Source organism: Lissotriton helveticus, chromosome 11, assembly GCF_964261635.1.
Source record: "Lissotriton helveticus chromosome 11, aLisHel1.1, whole genome shotgun sequence".
NCBI lineage: Eukaryota > Metazoa > Chordata > Amphibia > Caudata > Salamandridae > Lissotriton > Lissotriton helveticus.
In genome coordinates, this window is record NC_136072.1 from 539,555,763 (window position 1) to 539,572,321 (window position 16,559).

The 16,559-nt window shown below is 46.9% G+C and overlaps 1 protein-coding gene across 1 annotated transcript in view; it reads right to left on the bottom strand.

Annotated features, from left to right (window-relative positions):
• LOC144791528 (inositol polyphosphate-5-phosphatase A-like) overlaps positions 1–16,559 on the bottom strand; it is a 358,038-nt gene that overhangs the window by 230,391 nt on the left and 111,088 nt on the right. The window contains exon 4 of the mRNA XM_078666240.1: positions 782–869. Within this exon, the coding sequence (XP_078522366.1) occupies positions 782–869 (88 nt within the window). The remainder of the gene's footprint in view (positions 1–781; positions 870–16,559) is intronic.

The window sequence follows — 16,559 nt, forward strand, 5'->3', positions numbered from 1 at the left end:
AAAATGAAAACTGAAAGAAACCAAAATTCAGCTCAGATAAATATGAAGCTTTACTGCATCAAAACGAAATGCAAAATGTACCTTAAGACACTAAAGATGTCATTGACAGTTTGTCATCACGCAAACACAAAAATGTCCTAAGCCAGTAACAGAAGAAAACTGATGGCAAGAACACCATAAAAGAAAGTTGGGGTTGCCGGCACCTGCCACGAGACACTGACATTCTTGTGTTTCTTTGTCTTGAGATGGGCATAGCAACAGAATTTGTGTTGATTACAGGACACTGAGCACAGCTTACAAGATGGGTGCACCATGGCCAGAGACAGACCATTTGCATCCAGTTTAGCATGGTTTGTGGCAACCCAGGCTTCACCCGGCGTGCCACCCCAGGGTAGAGATGCTTGAAGCACATGAGGAGGGTTTCACCAAATATCACATGCCTGTGTGCCCGGTCCCCAGAAAGGTTACATGCGAGGACTGCTCGGTTTAGGCATCAGGCACAGGCAGAGTGGTCATGGAGAAGGGCTCCCTCTGAAGGCACTGAGCCAAGTAGATCCTTAGGAAAAGGAAGGGCAGAGAAGGGCAGGAATGCGCATGTAATTGTGATATACCAGAGGATGGAGTGAGTGAATGATGGGGAGAAGGCATGTCAGGCAGCAGAGGAATAAGGTCAGTGTGTGTCGGATTCCAGATAGTTCAGGGGAAATGGGTCAGATGCAAGGGTGTAGGGAGGAAGGTGTGTGGTGGTAGCCAGAAACCATACTTTTGCTGCTGTACTCACTGTGAAGCCGCTGGTATCATCAAAGTTGCTGTCGATATAGCTCCGGGAGCGGTCATACTCTGAGAAGCTTGCGCTCTGTACCATCGTCCTGTAATGCAAAGCAAGAACCTCACAGAAAAGTTATAGTAAGATCCAGCCTTCTGTAAAAGGACATTGGAGCGCACGAGAATACCAGCCCAAGACAACCCAACACCACTTTCCTTCCTGTACAGGACTTGCCCGCCAAACCTACAAGCACCCTGCCAGCCCACTGGAAGGGTGTGTGCAAGATTCAAGAGGAATGCCTTACAAACAACTTCCAGAAAGCCCACAATTTGGTAGCACAATAAAGCATTTCAATTCATCACCTTTTCGTTGACACACTCACCAGTACTATCAAACCACAAGGGCAGCAACACATTGGTTGACCATCAAGCATGGGATCAGTGGTGCTCCACTTTACCAACCATGGTGCTGGAAGGATAAAGCACTACTTGGAGTCCTGGTGAAGGGAGAACACAGCTCTACCCTCAAATCATAACGATGCTTGGTGGGTTGGATTGCACTGCATTACAATTTATCCAATGTCAAGACGAGCTGAGAACCGCCAAAAAGCCTACTGTTGGCTCTAGGGCTGAAACTTCTTCATGTCTGACACGGACAATCCACGTTCAACTGATCTGTTTGGGGTACCAGACCCCTGAGGTCCTATGCTGTGTTCAGGTCTGTAGAAATATTTGTTAGGGACAGAAAGAACACCTGTGTTGGTGGCCCCTACAGTTTGTTTGGGTCTGAGAAAACTTTTCACTAATGTTCATCTATGGCTTGAACGAAAGAAGAAAACCTAAATAGGGAGCAGCATAGGCAGGCAGGGTATCCTGACGCGTCTGAAATCAGACCTGGGTTGCCTTAAGGCTCACAAACCTGAAAATCTGATTGTAACCTGTCCACCCGTCCTGGTCATCAGATGACAGACTCCAAACGTCTGCAGGAGATAGGAAAGAGCAGTGACAGGCGGTGAACTTTGAAAAGGGAGGGGGTCTAAACACCATCCAGAAATGCACAGAGAGCACAAGACTGATGCCTTTCACTTCTATTGCCACATTCAACCTAGAAAATGTTTCTTTTTGAAAATGCAGCTCAATGGTGTCATTTACAATTCAACAAAATTTGATGAGGGGTTTTCAGGTAGCTTTGAAAGAGGACTCATGAAAGATTCCACTATTTGACATGCCAAACAAATCCTCAACCCTCCACAGGAAAATTGAGGAGGGGAGGTTACTTCCTTTCAACCCTCTCCAAAAAACCCATTTAAAAACACTGGTTCAAAACAATGCATTTTTTTCCTGTACAATTTACCCACAAAATTAGTTTTACAGGCAGTTATAATTTCCAGGTTGGTAGTTTTGACAGGGCCTATCATCTTTTAAAGATGCACATATCATATTTCTTCAGTTCTAACTTTGACTTCCTTCATTTTTCTATTCTGTTCCCCTCTAAGTAGATTCTCAATCATATAATATAAAAGAGAATCTACTTAGCAAAGGCGCCATGAGAAAATGATAAATTACACACATCTCACAATCTGAGACCATAGGGTTAGCAGGCATCTTAGACTTGAACCCTAGAGCACTCACTTTACAGAGACTATAGGTTATTACATCACATGCATGCCTGGAGTTACATTAGTTTTACACACTTAGATCTCAGAGGTAAGTAGTGATGAGAACATATAAAGCATTGTCAACACAGATTATTTGAAATAAGGGTCCTGAATGGAGCATGCATTTTCAATCAAACATCAACTTTGTGACACCCACTGAGTTTTGTCACAATGTATTGGAAATAAATACTGTCGGTGAGGTATCTCCAGTTGGGTGCGAGTATGGACAATTAAAGTAGGTAACAATCAAGCTATATACAATGATTCCAACAAAAAATCTACAAGTTAAAGGTTTTCTACACATCTACTTTTCATCAGTGCAGCCAGATACATTTCAGGATAACTACTAAGATGTTTTGTTTACGGATGGAAATTGATTAAAAGAAGGAGCTGGCAGCCAAAGCATCATGGATTCGATGATACTCACGCGGGAAGGCTGGTGCATGGGATGCAGAGGATTTTACTCTATTGCATTTTTTTTTTATTAAGCGCACTATTACCTTAAGGCATCCTGGTGCTGGGAAGTACAAACAAATACGTAACAGAATTAGAATTAATAATCAAGCTCTGAGATGTTTCCTAAGCCTAAACAGGTTTGTTCCCCTTCTTAAATCCAAAGGCAGGGAGTTGACAGCTGCCTGAAAAGCAAAATATCTACTTTCTTGCCTGTTTTTTGTTTATCTTTGAGATGTCTAATAGGTATGCTGATGAGGGCGGCAATGCTCTTCCTGGGGAATACCAGGAGAGTAAAGTTTTTATACATTCTGGGCCTGACCATGAAGTACTTTGAAACCAATACATAGACTTTTAAAGGTAACTCGTTTGTTTTTCATAAATCATACACAGCCCAAAGATATCTGGAAATATGAGCTTGCTTAAGAAGGCCCAGCAAAAGGTGGGCAGCACAGTTTTGCTCTAGCTGAAGTCAATGCACTACAAATGGTGGTGATTCCAGGTACAGTGCATTGGCATAGTCATGAGGAGAACCTATTATTGCTTCGATGTTGAATAATGAGCCGATTTAGAAACATAAGGAGGATTTTCCTTAAGATCTTCAAATAGTTGAAAGAGGAAGCTGCCACCTTGCTGGCATGTGAGATAAAGAGGAGTTCCTCATCTAAGATCACCCCTAGATCTCTAAATGCTCGTACTGGATGAGAGACACAGGATCAAAAGACAGACATGGCAACATCTTATACTCAGCATGAATAGCCAGCCATTGTCAATAAAGGTCTATGTGATGGGAGACCAGGAGAGGGGTTTAGAATACACTTATGAGGTTGGCGAATTGGTAGAATATGTGGAGGAGGAGGCAGTGAAATAACCTACTGCAGATGAATATTGGAGAACAAATGCACGGAGGGTGTGAAATTGGAACTGGTGAAAATCTTGATTGTGTGATGTTGTCCACAGGAGCCAATGTCATTGAAGGCCCAGCAGTGCATTCAGCAAGAGCTGTCAATGGGGAAGCTGACATCAGGACTGGACCCTGTGTTACACCTCTATTGTGACTATGAAAATACATTTTTGGAATTAGTCCTTTAAGATTATCTGGGGCCGAACCTCAAGCAGAAAAGATTGAGATGGGTAACTTGGAATTGACAGAGGTATTGAGTGGCTATTGGGAGAGTGCACAGCTTGTGCTCTAAGCAATAAGAGGCAAAAACCAGAGGTAGCATCTTTGTAGCTAGTGGAGATACCAGAGGTCCCATTATTAAAAGTGTCATCGGGATGCAAAAGGCGTGTTTCTGCTTTTAAAGAAGCCCCACCCATCCCCGGGGTACTTTGGCATTACAGAAGGGACGGCAGAGGCTTTCGGGTCACTTCCGTAGTGCACAGGTACTGCAAGCTCAAGGAGGCACTCCCTCGTGTGCAGCAGGGTAAACAACCTTTACAACGCAACTTTTACATCGCAGAGCCTTTACAACGCAACCATTACAACGCAAACTATTACAACGCATTGCTCTGGGGGGCGCTCTAGGATAGGGAATAGGTTAATTTACTATCCAATAACCTTCCCTAGTGTCCATGGGGACTGGAGTTGGAATAGTAAATTAAACTATTCACTATCCAGCACCCCATAGCACTATGCGTTGTAATGGACTGCGTTGTAATACTTGCGTTGTAAAGGCATGCGATGTAAAAGCATGCGTTGTAATGTCATACATCCGTGCAGCGGGGCATAGCTCCTTACAAATATGGAAATCCTTTCCATTTGCACCCGACTGTGGTACAGATGCTGGTGCAGAGGCAAAGAGGCCTTCAGGAGGGGCACTGCTAGTGCCCACACAGAGGCAGTGCACACTTAGTGAGCCCTCAAGAGCATCCCATGGAAATAAGAAAGGGGGTTCTATGGATCCTCCAAATATCCAACTGCAGGTGGGTGTACCCACTTACTGCAGCTGCCTGTCTGGGGCAGCCTCCCTTTAAAACACACACTGTGTTGCTACCTGAAAAGTGAAAGACTGGACAGACCTGCAGCTTCAAAGCAGTTTCACCTTTCGGTAATGCGCTTTTCCCAGTACAACCACGATTGCACGCCTGCACTGGAAACTGTGTATTCACTGTGATAAAGCTCACAGGTCCGGTCTGCGCCCAGCACGGCCAGTTAAAAGTGCACCATGACGCAGACCAATCAAGTGCATCCTATCTGGCCCAGGTATGGTCTGGCCCAGGAATTGTATGGATTGGATTTCCTCATGTCAAAGTTTTTTAAGTATTGAGAATTCTGGTGGTGTTTTTCAGTGTGTTCCCGACTTTTGGAAATCAGGTTTTTAAAGCCCATCTCTACAGACAGATTGAAAACTATGCAATAATTACCATGAATGTTCCTTTAGCGTAGCTCATGTAGAACATTCATATCTCCTTTAAAAAAAGGAATATTTGTCTTTAATGAAAGTGCATGCAATGGTCTTGAGATGGATTATTCTGAGCAGTCTTTCCATGTTTTCACTGGATTTATATCACTCTGTTCTTCTCTTCCATATGCTCCTTCTCATGGTCGCTCACTCATACTTTCAAGGCCTTTCATATCCTCGGTACTCACATGAACTAAAGCCACACGATTTTGCTATAATGTTTAAGAAAGCAAGCCCTGTGAATAATTAGAGGTTACTCACAAATTCCCTACTAAATATCATTATAATATGTAGGGGTGGACATCCTTGGCCATAAGATGTCACCTTGGGGAGTTATGAACGTACAGGGCTGCTTCAGATTACTTTACATCTGTGCAAAAGTAATCACCTGAAAGCTGCTTCTTTAAGCATGCTCTCTGCTGCTTCTCTGCATGTTTTGCATTGTGATACTACTAAACTGAGAAGAGACAAGCCTAGGTATTGGACAGTTTTAGTGGAATTTAGCAAAAGGAAGCAATTTAAGCTTGTGAATAAGGTAACACCTAATGATGTTTGCAAGTTCCAGAATAAATTGTTTTAGAGAGAATTATTGCTAAGAGAAATTGCCACAGGTAAGTATGTACAATGTGTTTGGAGCAAATTAAAAAGAAAGGGCAAGTGATAAGTCATGGCAGAATGCCTGTGCATAATCCTTTATGGAAAATGGATTTTGGAAAGAGCAAACAGGTAATTGATGCGTCTTATCGAGTTTGTGCTGGTGAGCCCTTACCTTTTCCTTCTAATGCAGTTTCTATACAATGCTTATGGTCCTTTGGATAGCAATGTTTGACATTTTTATTTTCCAAAATCCTGAGTTTTAAGTTATTATTTTCTTGGAACAGGGTTATTTTTGTGGGCCATCACTGATTAACAGACAGCATAAAAAAAATTAATATGACAGCTTGTATCCCTAGAAGAATCCTGTAGATGAATACAGACCATGTACTTACTTTTTGTCAATCAACGTTCAAGGTCTAAATTCTCCTGTTAAAAGAAAGTAATTACTAAAGTGGTTACACACTAAGAGAGCTGATGTAGTACTTCTACAGATGCCCCCTTTGAAGAATGAACCCGGGATGTAATCCCACTTCTATCTCCACCAATTTCAACCTTCAGCACAAAACAAGACTAGGGATTACAATTTTAGTAAGCACCAGAATCTCAGTTTCAGAAGAAACAACTAAAAGTTAAAGGAGGTAGGTTTACAGGGCTATGGATTAAGCAATACAACAAATCATACACGATAGTCTCCGCTTATGGACCCAATGATTATAAAAACGTTCTTAGCACACCTATTCAAGGCGGTGGCCCATACTGCATCTGACCACATCATACTTGGTGCCGACTTCAACATAACGGTGGATCTTGCTCTTGACTGATCAACCTCCTCATGGGCTCAGATTCAATCTCCCCAACCCTAACCTTAGGCATACAGGACCTCAACCCAATAGATATATGGTGATTGTGATTTCGTTTTGATTTCCATCAAATGGGACCCGAAGGTGAGGGACTCGAGCACTGGAACTTAGGTGTTGTCCAATCATGTTCCAGTGCTGATATCCTTGGATTTTTCACCACTACAGACTTTTACCCTTTGCCCTTAAAATTTGACTGAAATAGCTGTACGTGGCTCACGTTTGCTAGCAAACATGAAAGAAACCTTAGAGATTTATATAAAAGAAAAAATGTCAGAAAATGTTTCGTAATGTAGTTGTTATAGGGGGAGAGGGGTAATTTTACACACTACCATCTTCACAAGATGAAGGAAAGAAAAGGTGTTAGACCAATGAAATGTCTAGATTAGAATACAAATATAAAACCTCTAGATCCCGGAAAACAAAGATAGAAGTAAATTGGAAGCAAAGCTAACAGAGGAGGCTGCCAATAAACCTCTTGATACTAAACAGTTATATGAAAAAAACAACTAGGCAGACAGACTCCTGCACATAATTTTTTACAATTTCGCAACAAGGGTTATTTTGCTAGAAAAGTCCTCCAGGGAAATTTTAAATCAACTGATCGGGACATACTTTATACATTTGCCTAAATGGCCAAGAACCTGTTGACCCCTCAGATCAAGAAATTCAATTTACAAGACATACAATTTAAGGAAATTCCCCAGAAAATAGCGAAGACCTTGATGCACAGATAACGGAAGAGGAAATTCAACAGACCATCAAGGCTCTTCCCAATGGCAAAGCGCCAGGATCGAATGGTTTTCCTAACTCTTTTTGTAAGGTCTTCAGAGAAGTTTAAGTACCGCCATTGACAAAAGTTTTTAACTCTTTCATAGCGATGGTGAAGTCACGCCATCTACTCATACTAAAACGTCACAAACTCACATACTTGCATTGCTAAACAGCGATGTGAAGATATTCACTAAAATTCTCACAACCTGTATTCACAATTTATGGCCCACCCTCCTTTCACCCTTCCAGAGTGGGTTAATTAGAGACTGCCACCACGGAGACAATACCAGACTGGTAGTTAATGCCAACTGTAAATCTACATGAGATCATGATAAAATACTCCTTCTCTCGCTTGATGCAGAAAAGGCGTTTGATAGAGTTGACTGGGAATACCTTAGAAAACTCTTAATTAAGACTGAGACAGGTCCACGTTTAAAAATATGTCATGTTAGCTAACTTTGGCAGACCATTTCAAATCCCATATTGTTGTCGAGAGAAACAACACCGGGTAGCTCAACGACACAGGGTTGCTCTCCGTCACCTTCTCTCATTTCTCATTTGAGCATGGAGCCATTTCTTGAAAATGTTACTATTAACTAGCATATAAAAAACCTACAACTGAGCCATCCCTGAATGAAAATGGCACTGTTCATCGCTGATACCCTTTGTTACATAGTAGACCCTTCCCTTCCATTCCTTCCTTAAGAGGGCAAAAGTGATCATGATTCATAAAAACAATATTTTTGAAATCCTATGTATTGACACTCAAAACCCCGTTAAATATCTGTTTGCACTCACCTAAAATATTATACTTAGCATCCTTTCTGTGAATAATAATAGCTTTCATAAATGATTGTAGTAGAAAGAACTGTGATTCTTAGGTTTGAATAAGCAAAGGTAGATATAATTTTACCTAAAGAGAAAAATATTTTACACATAAGAAAAAGAGTATACCACACAAACCATTTGACAGTGAAGGGGGGCGGAGCTTGCCGGCGTCGATGCTAGACGTGTGAGCGCTGAGCTCCGCGCCATCACCCACAATATCCACTAAATTATCCTGTTTCAACGGACTTCTTGAAACACCAAAGTGTGTAATCGACACACGAGCTTTGCTGGCACACTCGGCTGGTCCTCCGGCGAAAATTGGCCGAAAAACGACAGAGCTGCATGACCCGCGAACGTCCGTTACACAGGGCCCCAAAGCAGCGGACTCACCTGTGCGCCCGGCCGGCATGCGTGCCCCGACGTGCGGCCAGTGGAGGAGCGCGACCTCGGAGGCCTGCAGCCCTCCTCCGTTACGGAGCCCTGAGATAAGTAGCTGAGATCACCACTCCGGACGGCGCCAGACAGGTACTGGACCACGCAAAGACATTGTCGCTAGGAGCCGGCAGCCTACTTGCGCCCGGATATTGGAGATCTGGCGGCAGCCATCGGAGTTTATAGTGGACACTGCCATTGTCATTTGGGCGCTGCCTCTGGAACTTGTGGCTTCCCGCTTGGGGACTGGGGTGCGCAGCGGGGGCCCCATTGATCGCGCTGTGGGTTTCCCGGCGTCACAGGGATCATTCTTGTATTTACGCGGTCTATTTGAGGGGGCTCGGCGAAGTCGGAGCGCGGGAGCGCTCCTGCAACGAGACGATTGGGATCCACCTGGGATCACTCACTGGAATCCCGACTTCTGAACGGTTGTCCCCCCCCCCACCCCCCCGGGTCGCAGAGTGGCGGAGCCCAGGGGAGTTTTGCAGCACCCCCCTGTCGAACATATCCAGCAGGAAGCTTCAAAAGCGGCGGGGTGCCAGGAGGAAGGCGCAACTAATTTGCAAGTGGTCACACGACGGAGATGACGGCTCCTGGACCCGAGTGATAACCCGCCACCGGTGAACACGACCTGCGGATCTGGGGACACTTGCGTACCACCGCAGCCGAGAGCGCGTGACTGCGCTATCCGAGAGGGGCAGTTGAGCCGCGGCTGTGCAAGCGGAGAACAGGGGGGAATAGACTACTTGACAGCGAAGTGGTGGTGCCGACTGCGACGGAGAGGAGTGGTTCTGCCAGGGGACACTGCGGTAACGTTCAGGGGGTCGTGGCTCAGAACCTGTGAAGTGCGGAGAGAGCACTACTGCGACGCTATTGCCTTTGGACTTAACGCCCATACCTCCGGAGCCAGCACAGGGTAGCGCGGCTGCGGCCTCTCCCAACAGCGAGATATGGGCAAGACCGACAGAACCCAACCTAAACTGACGTTCGACCAGCGCAGAGCGAAGGCTCCTGAAGATCTGACGTCGGATCCCCCCCCCTCGGGGAGCGCTGGCCCGGAAAACACGCTGTACACTGATATCAAAGACATGCTCGTATCCATGGAGAAGGGGCTACAAGACAGCATGGCGTCCATTGGCACGAAGATCGACGCGTTCACCTACCGCATGGATCGCATGTCGGAGCGGATCGACAAACACGCGGAGAGGCTCGACATGTCGGAGAGGCGTATCACGGAGGTGGAGGAGGCGCAGCCAGAGTGGGATAAAGACCGCAAACAGTTCTCCAGACTCCTACAGGTCATCCAGGATAAATCGGAAGATTTGGAAGCGCGCTCGAGGCGCTCGAACATACGCATCACGGGGATTTCGGAGACAACGCAGACTGGGAAGATGGAACTGTTTGTAGAGAAGTTACTGGTTACCCTGTTGGGGGATGATGTCTTTTCCCCAATGTTCATCGTTGAGAGGGCACATCGCACGCTGGGTCCGCGGCCGCGCACGGGGGCACCGCCGAGGCCGATCATAGCAAAACTGCTGAATTACAGAGACCGCGACACAGCGTTGAGGGTGGCCATGGACAAAGGGAAGCTGCAGTATGAAGGCATGGAGGTCTCCTTGTACCCGGACTTCACGGCGAAGGTGCAGGAGGAGAGACGACATTTTGCTCCGTACAAGAAACAATTGCGGGACCTGGGCCTGGACTATGCAATGCTGTACCCGGTGAAATTGCGGATCAACAGACGGGGGCACTCACACTTCTTTACGGATCCTAAAGAACTTCAGAAATCGCTGAAGGAGTGGACCAAGGAACAAAGGAACAGCCCACGCAGCGACCAAGCAGAAAACAGCCGTCTGGACGAACAAGAATAAAAACTCAGGTGGACTGATGTACAGCCAGTTTCCGGAGACGACTGGCTTTTGAAAAAGGTTATACTTGCAGAACGCTGAGTTGGCATGCCTCCTTTGTGGGATGAAACGCAGGGATGGAGAGACGGTTGTACCCTGCGGACTCCTGTCGATTGGTGGCTGGGTGAGATCACTTCATTGTTGTATGATACCAATGACTTATATGTGCCCTGCACGGTATAGACTGGTGCAATAGATTAGCATTAAAAAAATATCATTTTTTTTTCTTTCTTTTTCTTCTCTTTGCACCCGCCGCCACAGAACATTGAGCGCGGAGAAATGTGGAGGAAGTGAAGAGGGGACTGACTGGGGGCCCCCCGAATGGTCATATGCTGTACCTGGGTTTGGCCGCCCGTTGAGAGACTTTCACTAGGGTGATGGCGCATGGGGCCATAGTTGAACGGTACACTGATGTTGAACTATTGTGTGATTCTTATGGCGACCTCTGCCCTAGCGCTTATAGCTCTAACCGCCCCTAGGTGGGCTATTCCTGGGGGTAACTCAGGACATTTTTGCAAGTTTGCAGTTGGAGGGGGGAATGGGTCCTGTCAGGCCAGGTTGGGGGTGGTCTGCAGTGGGTGGGGGGCAGTGGGGGTTGATGGACATTGTTGTTGTTTTGCTCAGGGGGTACTGTACGTTAAGCCATGCAGAGAACCGTCCGAGTCTACTTGCAGGAAACACATTGATACTAACGTAGCTTTGCTGAGACTTTTTGAGGGCGGGGGGACTAAGCTATTCGCTACCTCTTTGATTACACCCCTGGAATGGCTGACATAGGCGGGGCCGCCGTTGACTGCGGTCCTGACACGATAAAGGCATTGACATGGAATATGAGAGGGCTGAATGATCACCGTAAACTTAGGAAGGTGTTAAGCTACCTACATAGGCATAACATTGATCTCGCACTCATACAAGAGACACACCTCCCTCCACAGAGCCAGATGCTCACGACTAAAGGTATAAGGGGCAACAGCCTAGCGGCGGGATTCACCACACACTCCAGGGGGTAGTCACATGGGTCAACCCCCGATCCCATTTAAGGCTGACATTGATTAAAGCGGACTCGGAAGGGCGCTACCTGATTGCAAGATGTGTGGGTAAAGGTCACGACCTCATTGTCGTCAATGTTTATGGACCCAATTACGACCACCCTGAGTTTTACGCAGACCTGGCCACCCGCTGCCACCCCTATGAGTCCTCTAAAATGCTTTGGGGGGGAGATTTCAATTTCGTGTTCAACCTGGGCCTGGACAGATCTGGGGGGCGGATGCGTAGGCCGGCAGCTGCAGCCCTCCACATGCAAGCTGAACTGGTGAAATTAGACCTTGCTGATGTCTGGCAAACTACTCACCACACTCAAGGGGGCTTCACCCACTACTCAGCTTTCCACAACATACACACTAGAATTGATTACTTCCTGGCCTCACATTCGGTTCTTCCCGGTGTCCGGGGCTGTGCGGTGCTGCCTCGTACACTTTCAGACCACTCCCCTCTGCTGTTGACCCTGGTGGCTCCGACGAAAAGAATCCCTCCATTTATGTGGCGCTTTCCGCCTTACTCCCTGTTAGATGAAGTGTTCAGGGGTGAACTAGCAGAAGACATAGACTCCTTCTTCTAGGCTAATCTGGGATCCGTTGATTGTTTCCAGACTATATGGGACACGTTCAAGGCCTACATAAGAGGGATGGCTATGGCCAAACACTCCAGTGTTCTTAAAGCCATTAGGCAACGGTTGAAACATCTTGAAACCCAACTGAAGGACCTTGAGACGAGGATACTGAGTCAGCAGAACAGCTCAAACTGTTAATTGCAGACTATAATGAGGAAGCGGATAGGGAAGTGCGGCATATGGGCAAATATGCTACGGCACGGACATACGGGGAGGGAGATAGGCCTAGCTCAGTACTAGCCAGAATAATGCGACAGGAAAGGGAACCTCTGGTGACAGACGAGTTGACATCGCCCACTGGAGAAGTACTCACAGATGAGACGGAGATTATTGCCGAGTTCAGAAGGTATTATGCCGATCTCTATAAGTCAAAATCCTCCCATATGGAGGAGGAGATCGAGGATTATCTTAGCTACAGCAGGATGCCCTTCTTAACAGACGCTCAGAGGGAATTTCTGATGACGCCAATACAAGAAGATGAGATACGGGAGGCCTTGGGGGGGATGCGAGCTGGCAGCGCCCCGGGGGCAGACGGCCTCACTGTGGGTTTCTACAAGGCATTTATAGACAAACTAATGCCGCACTTGATTACCCTTTTTGATGATATATGCGCGGAAGGTAGCATGTCTCCCTCCATGAGTGAGGCTCTGCTGATCACTATTTTGAAGCCCGGGAAACCCCCCGACTCTTGCGGTTCCTATAGGCCGCTTTCCCTGATAAACATAGACGCCGAACTGTACGCTAAGGTGTTAGCCACGCGGCTGGCGCTGCTCGTCCCTGACCTTGTGGCGCCTGAACAGGCCGGATTTGTTCCGGATCGAAACTTAACATATAATATTAGAACGGTATTGGGGACAATGCAGCATGTACGCCAGGAAAATAAGGCGTTGGCCATATTTCTTGATATGGAGAAGGCATTCGACTCCGTGGAATGGCCCTTCATGCTGAGAGTATTGCGGAAGTTGGGACTGGGTGAACCCTTCCTGCAAATGCTGGGAGCACTGTACTATAGACCCACGGCCAGATTGCGGATAGGAAACATTGTCACTGACCCCTTTGAAATCAGCAGGGGAACAAGACAGGGGTGTCCCCTCTCCCCCTTACTGTACGCGCTAGTGGCTGAACCCTTGGCGTGTGCGATCAGGGAATATCATGCCGCAGAGGGTATTAATTTTCCAACGTACAAGATAGGTATTTCCACGTACGCTGATGACACACTGCTGTACATTCGCGACCCGGAAACAAATCTTAAATCGGTGATTAGAGAGGTAGTACGATTTGGGGCCCTTTCGGGGCTGAAAGTAAATTGGGCTAAATCAGTGGCATTCCCGTTAACCCCAGCTACCAAGCCTTTTGAGATGGAATATCCGCTGCAATGGTCCACGGACCCGGTTACTTGGGGATACAGCTGCATACAGATCCAGAGATACTGGTTCGGGAGAATTACGGGACTGCTTTTTCCAGGCTGGTGGACGACGTGGAAAGATGGTGCAAACTGCCACTGTCGCTGATAGGCAGAATTGCCATCATGAAAATGGTAGTTTTACCTAGATTCCTGTTCCTGTTCACTAACATCCGGGTGGTCCTCTCCAGGGTCTTTTTCAAACAGCTGACACAGGTGCTCATTCGGCTCGCATGGGGGGGTAAACAACCCAGAATTCAATGGAAGATCCTGACGTTACCATACGAGATGGGGGGTCTGGGGGCCCCTGACATGGAGAGATATTACAGGGTAGTACAGGCAGCACATCTGCACTCATGGATGCATGGCAACCCGCGTATCCCACATGTCATTCTTGAGCGTCTCTTTGCGGACCCTTTACCGCTGCCAGCCACGGTGTGCCTGCCAGCGGACCGTGGTGTAGGCAGGCTGGACTCCATCAAGAGCACGAATCATGCGTGGCATGAGCTGGCACGGGCGCAGGGCTGTGACCTGCTGTATTCCCCGCAGATGCAAGTTGAGTGGGCAGTATGGCTTCCCCCTACTGAAAGAGAAAGGGGTCACGAGAACTATACGCACACTGGGAATCTCAAAACTAGAGGACCTGTTCGTGGACGGGGTGGTGAAGACATGGGAACAGCTGCCCCCTCCGCAGACAGACGCTTCGCTTTTAACGCGCTTCCAGTATCATAGAGTCCGAGGTGCACTGCGGGACCTTTTGGGTCCGGACCTGGCGGAACCTCCTGAGATACCGGAACTCACATATGTGATCAAAACGACGACTTCTCGTAAACTAGTAACTAACTTAAACAAATTGGGAGCCCGACACAAACAGCTCCAGCATCCCAAAGCTAGGACGGAATGGCAGCGCGACCTCCATACACAGATAGAAGACGAGATGTGGAGGTATTGTTGCCTCAGTACTAAAAGGTTGTCTTTGAACGGGAGGCACAGATTGGTGCATTTCAAATATTTGCACTGTGTCTACTATACCCCGGAACGGCTGCACAGGTACGGGCTGAGACAATCCCCAGAATGCGAACGCTGCCACGCGCAAATAGCTGATTTTCTCCACATGGCTTGGAGCTACCCTGGCATCGGCAAGTTCTGGGGGGAAGTGTTCTGGGAGATTGGTCTGATATCGGGAGTAGAGATTGCAGCTGACCCGGTATTAGCTCTGCTGGGATATTCGAAACCCTTGCCGGTAGCAATGAGACGATTGGTGGATATGGCCTTACTAATAGCCAGGCGTGTAGTGGCCGCTTGCTGGATGAGCGGCCCACTACCCACAAAGAAAAGATGGGCTAGGGATATGCTGTACTGCTGCACGCAGTCTGAAGTATATAGTGAATTGCTACCGCCTAAGAGTCGTCCCAAAAACATCTGGAGCCTGTACCAGACACATATTAGTGCGAGCGAGGTTGAGGAGGAGACAGAGCAGGGTGGGGACATAGTGGAGCTGACTACACTTGAAGAACACGAGATGGGGACTGAGCCGGGGACAGGGGACAGAGTAGAGTAGAGAGAGCCGGGGCGGAGGAGATGGGAATTAGCAGGGAGAGGGGGGCAGGAGTACGAGGGTCACACTAAGAGCCGTAGGTGAATTTTTATAGGGGTCCGTTGTGAGGAGTGTAGCAAGACAGGAGTGGAGGGCCAGAGTTTGAGTGGGGCGCACCCCTCCCCCTCCTATACATGTGGGAGGGCAATTAGGCATGGTTATGCTGAGATGTAGATTGGGCAGGAGAACTGCTGGCGAGTTGTGGGTGGGTGGGGGGCCTGTTGGGGTAGGCATTAGAGAGTTTGTTTCCAATTAGGGTGTGCCTGGCCCACGATAGGCTGGGTTTAGCGGGTCAACGACTTGTAAGCAGGCAATAGTGTGATGGCAGGCGACGAGAGATGATGTTACAGCACTATCACTTTACAGACGCCTGGAGCTTTTGCACGTCGCAAACTTACTGAACGCCGCCGAGCCTCCGGGATGTCGGCCAGCAGGCTGTGTAGGTCATCCCTGGTGTAAGTGGAGATGTTTGTTTGATATTAGCTGCCGGCCCCAGGGTTGTAGGCAGCACACCCTGTATGAGACTCTACGAATGAATAAAGGTTTTTGAAACTTTAAAAAAATTTAAAAAAAAAAAAAAACATTTGACAGTGATTAACAGCAATGTGAGAATGAGGAAAGGAATCATTGGATAGAATCATAGTTTGCTTTTTTACGTTTAGACAATTTGGGTGTGAACATTAAAATGTAGATTACTGTCGTGCACGGGGATAAGAAATCACTGTCCACCAATGTTTATTTAGAGACACTATTGGACGGTAAGTTGAGTATTGTACCACTTGTTAGTTTATTATCAGGGGAGCAAGAAAATAGCAACAGTGGTAATGGTTGGGTTTCTTTAACCTACTGTTTTTCTTATGTATAAAACCTTTGTCTCTTCAGATAAAACTATATCTACCTTTGCTTATAAAATGCTAAAAATCACAGTTCTTTAAACCACAATCGTTTATGAAGGCTATTATTATTATTCACAGAAATGTCTCTGGGAGTATCTTGGATCTGGCCTATTCATTTTGAACCCTTCTGTTTTGTTCATGAATCTATCTTGACAGTTGTTCGTGTCTATGGGCCAGATTAACCATTGTTTCCAATCAGGATTGGTTCTGATGTGTTTTAAAATCTATTTTACGTCTACCTCCTCATCTGCAGTGCCATTACTGTCAGGTGTGGCCTTAGGTACAGACGGTTTGTTTAATAAATATGATTTGTTCTGGT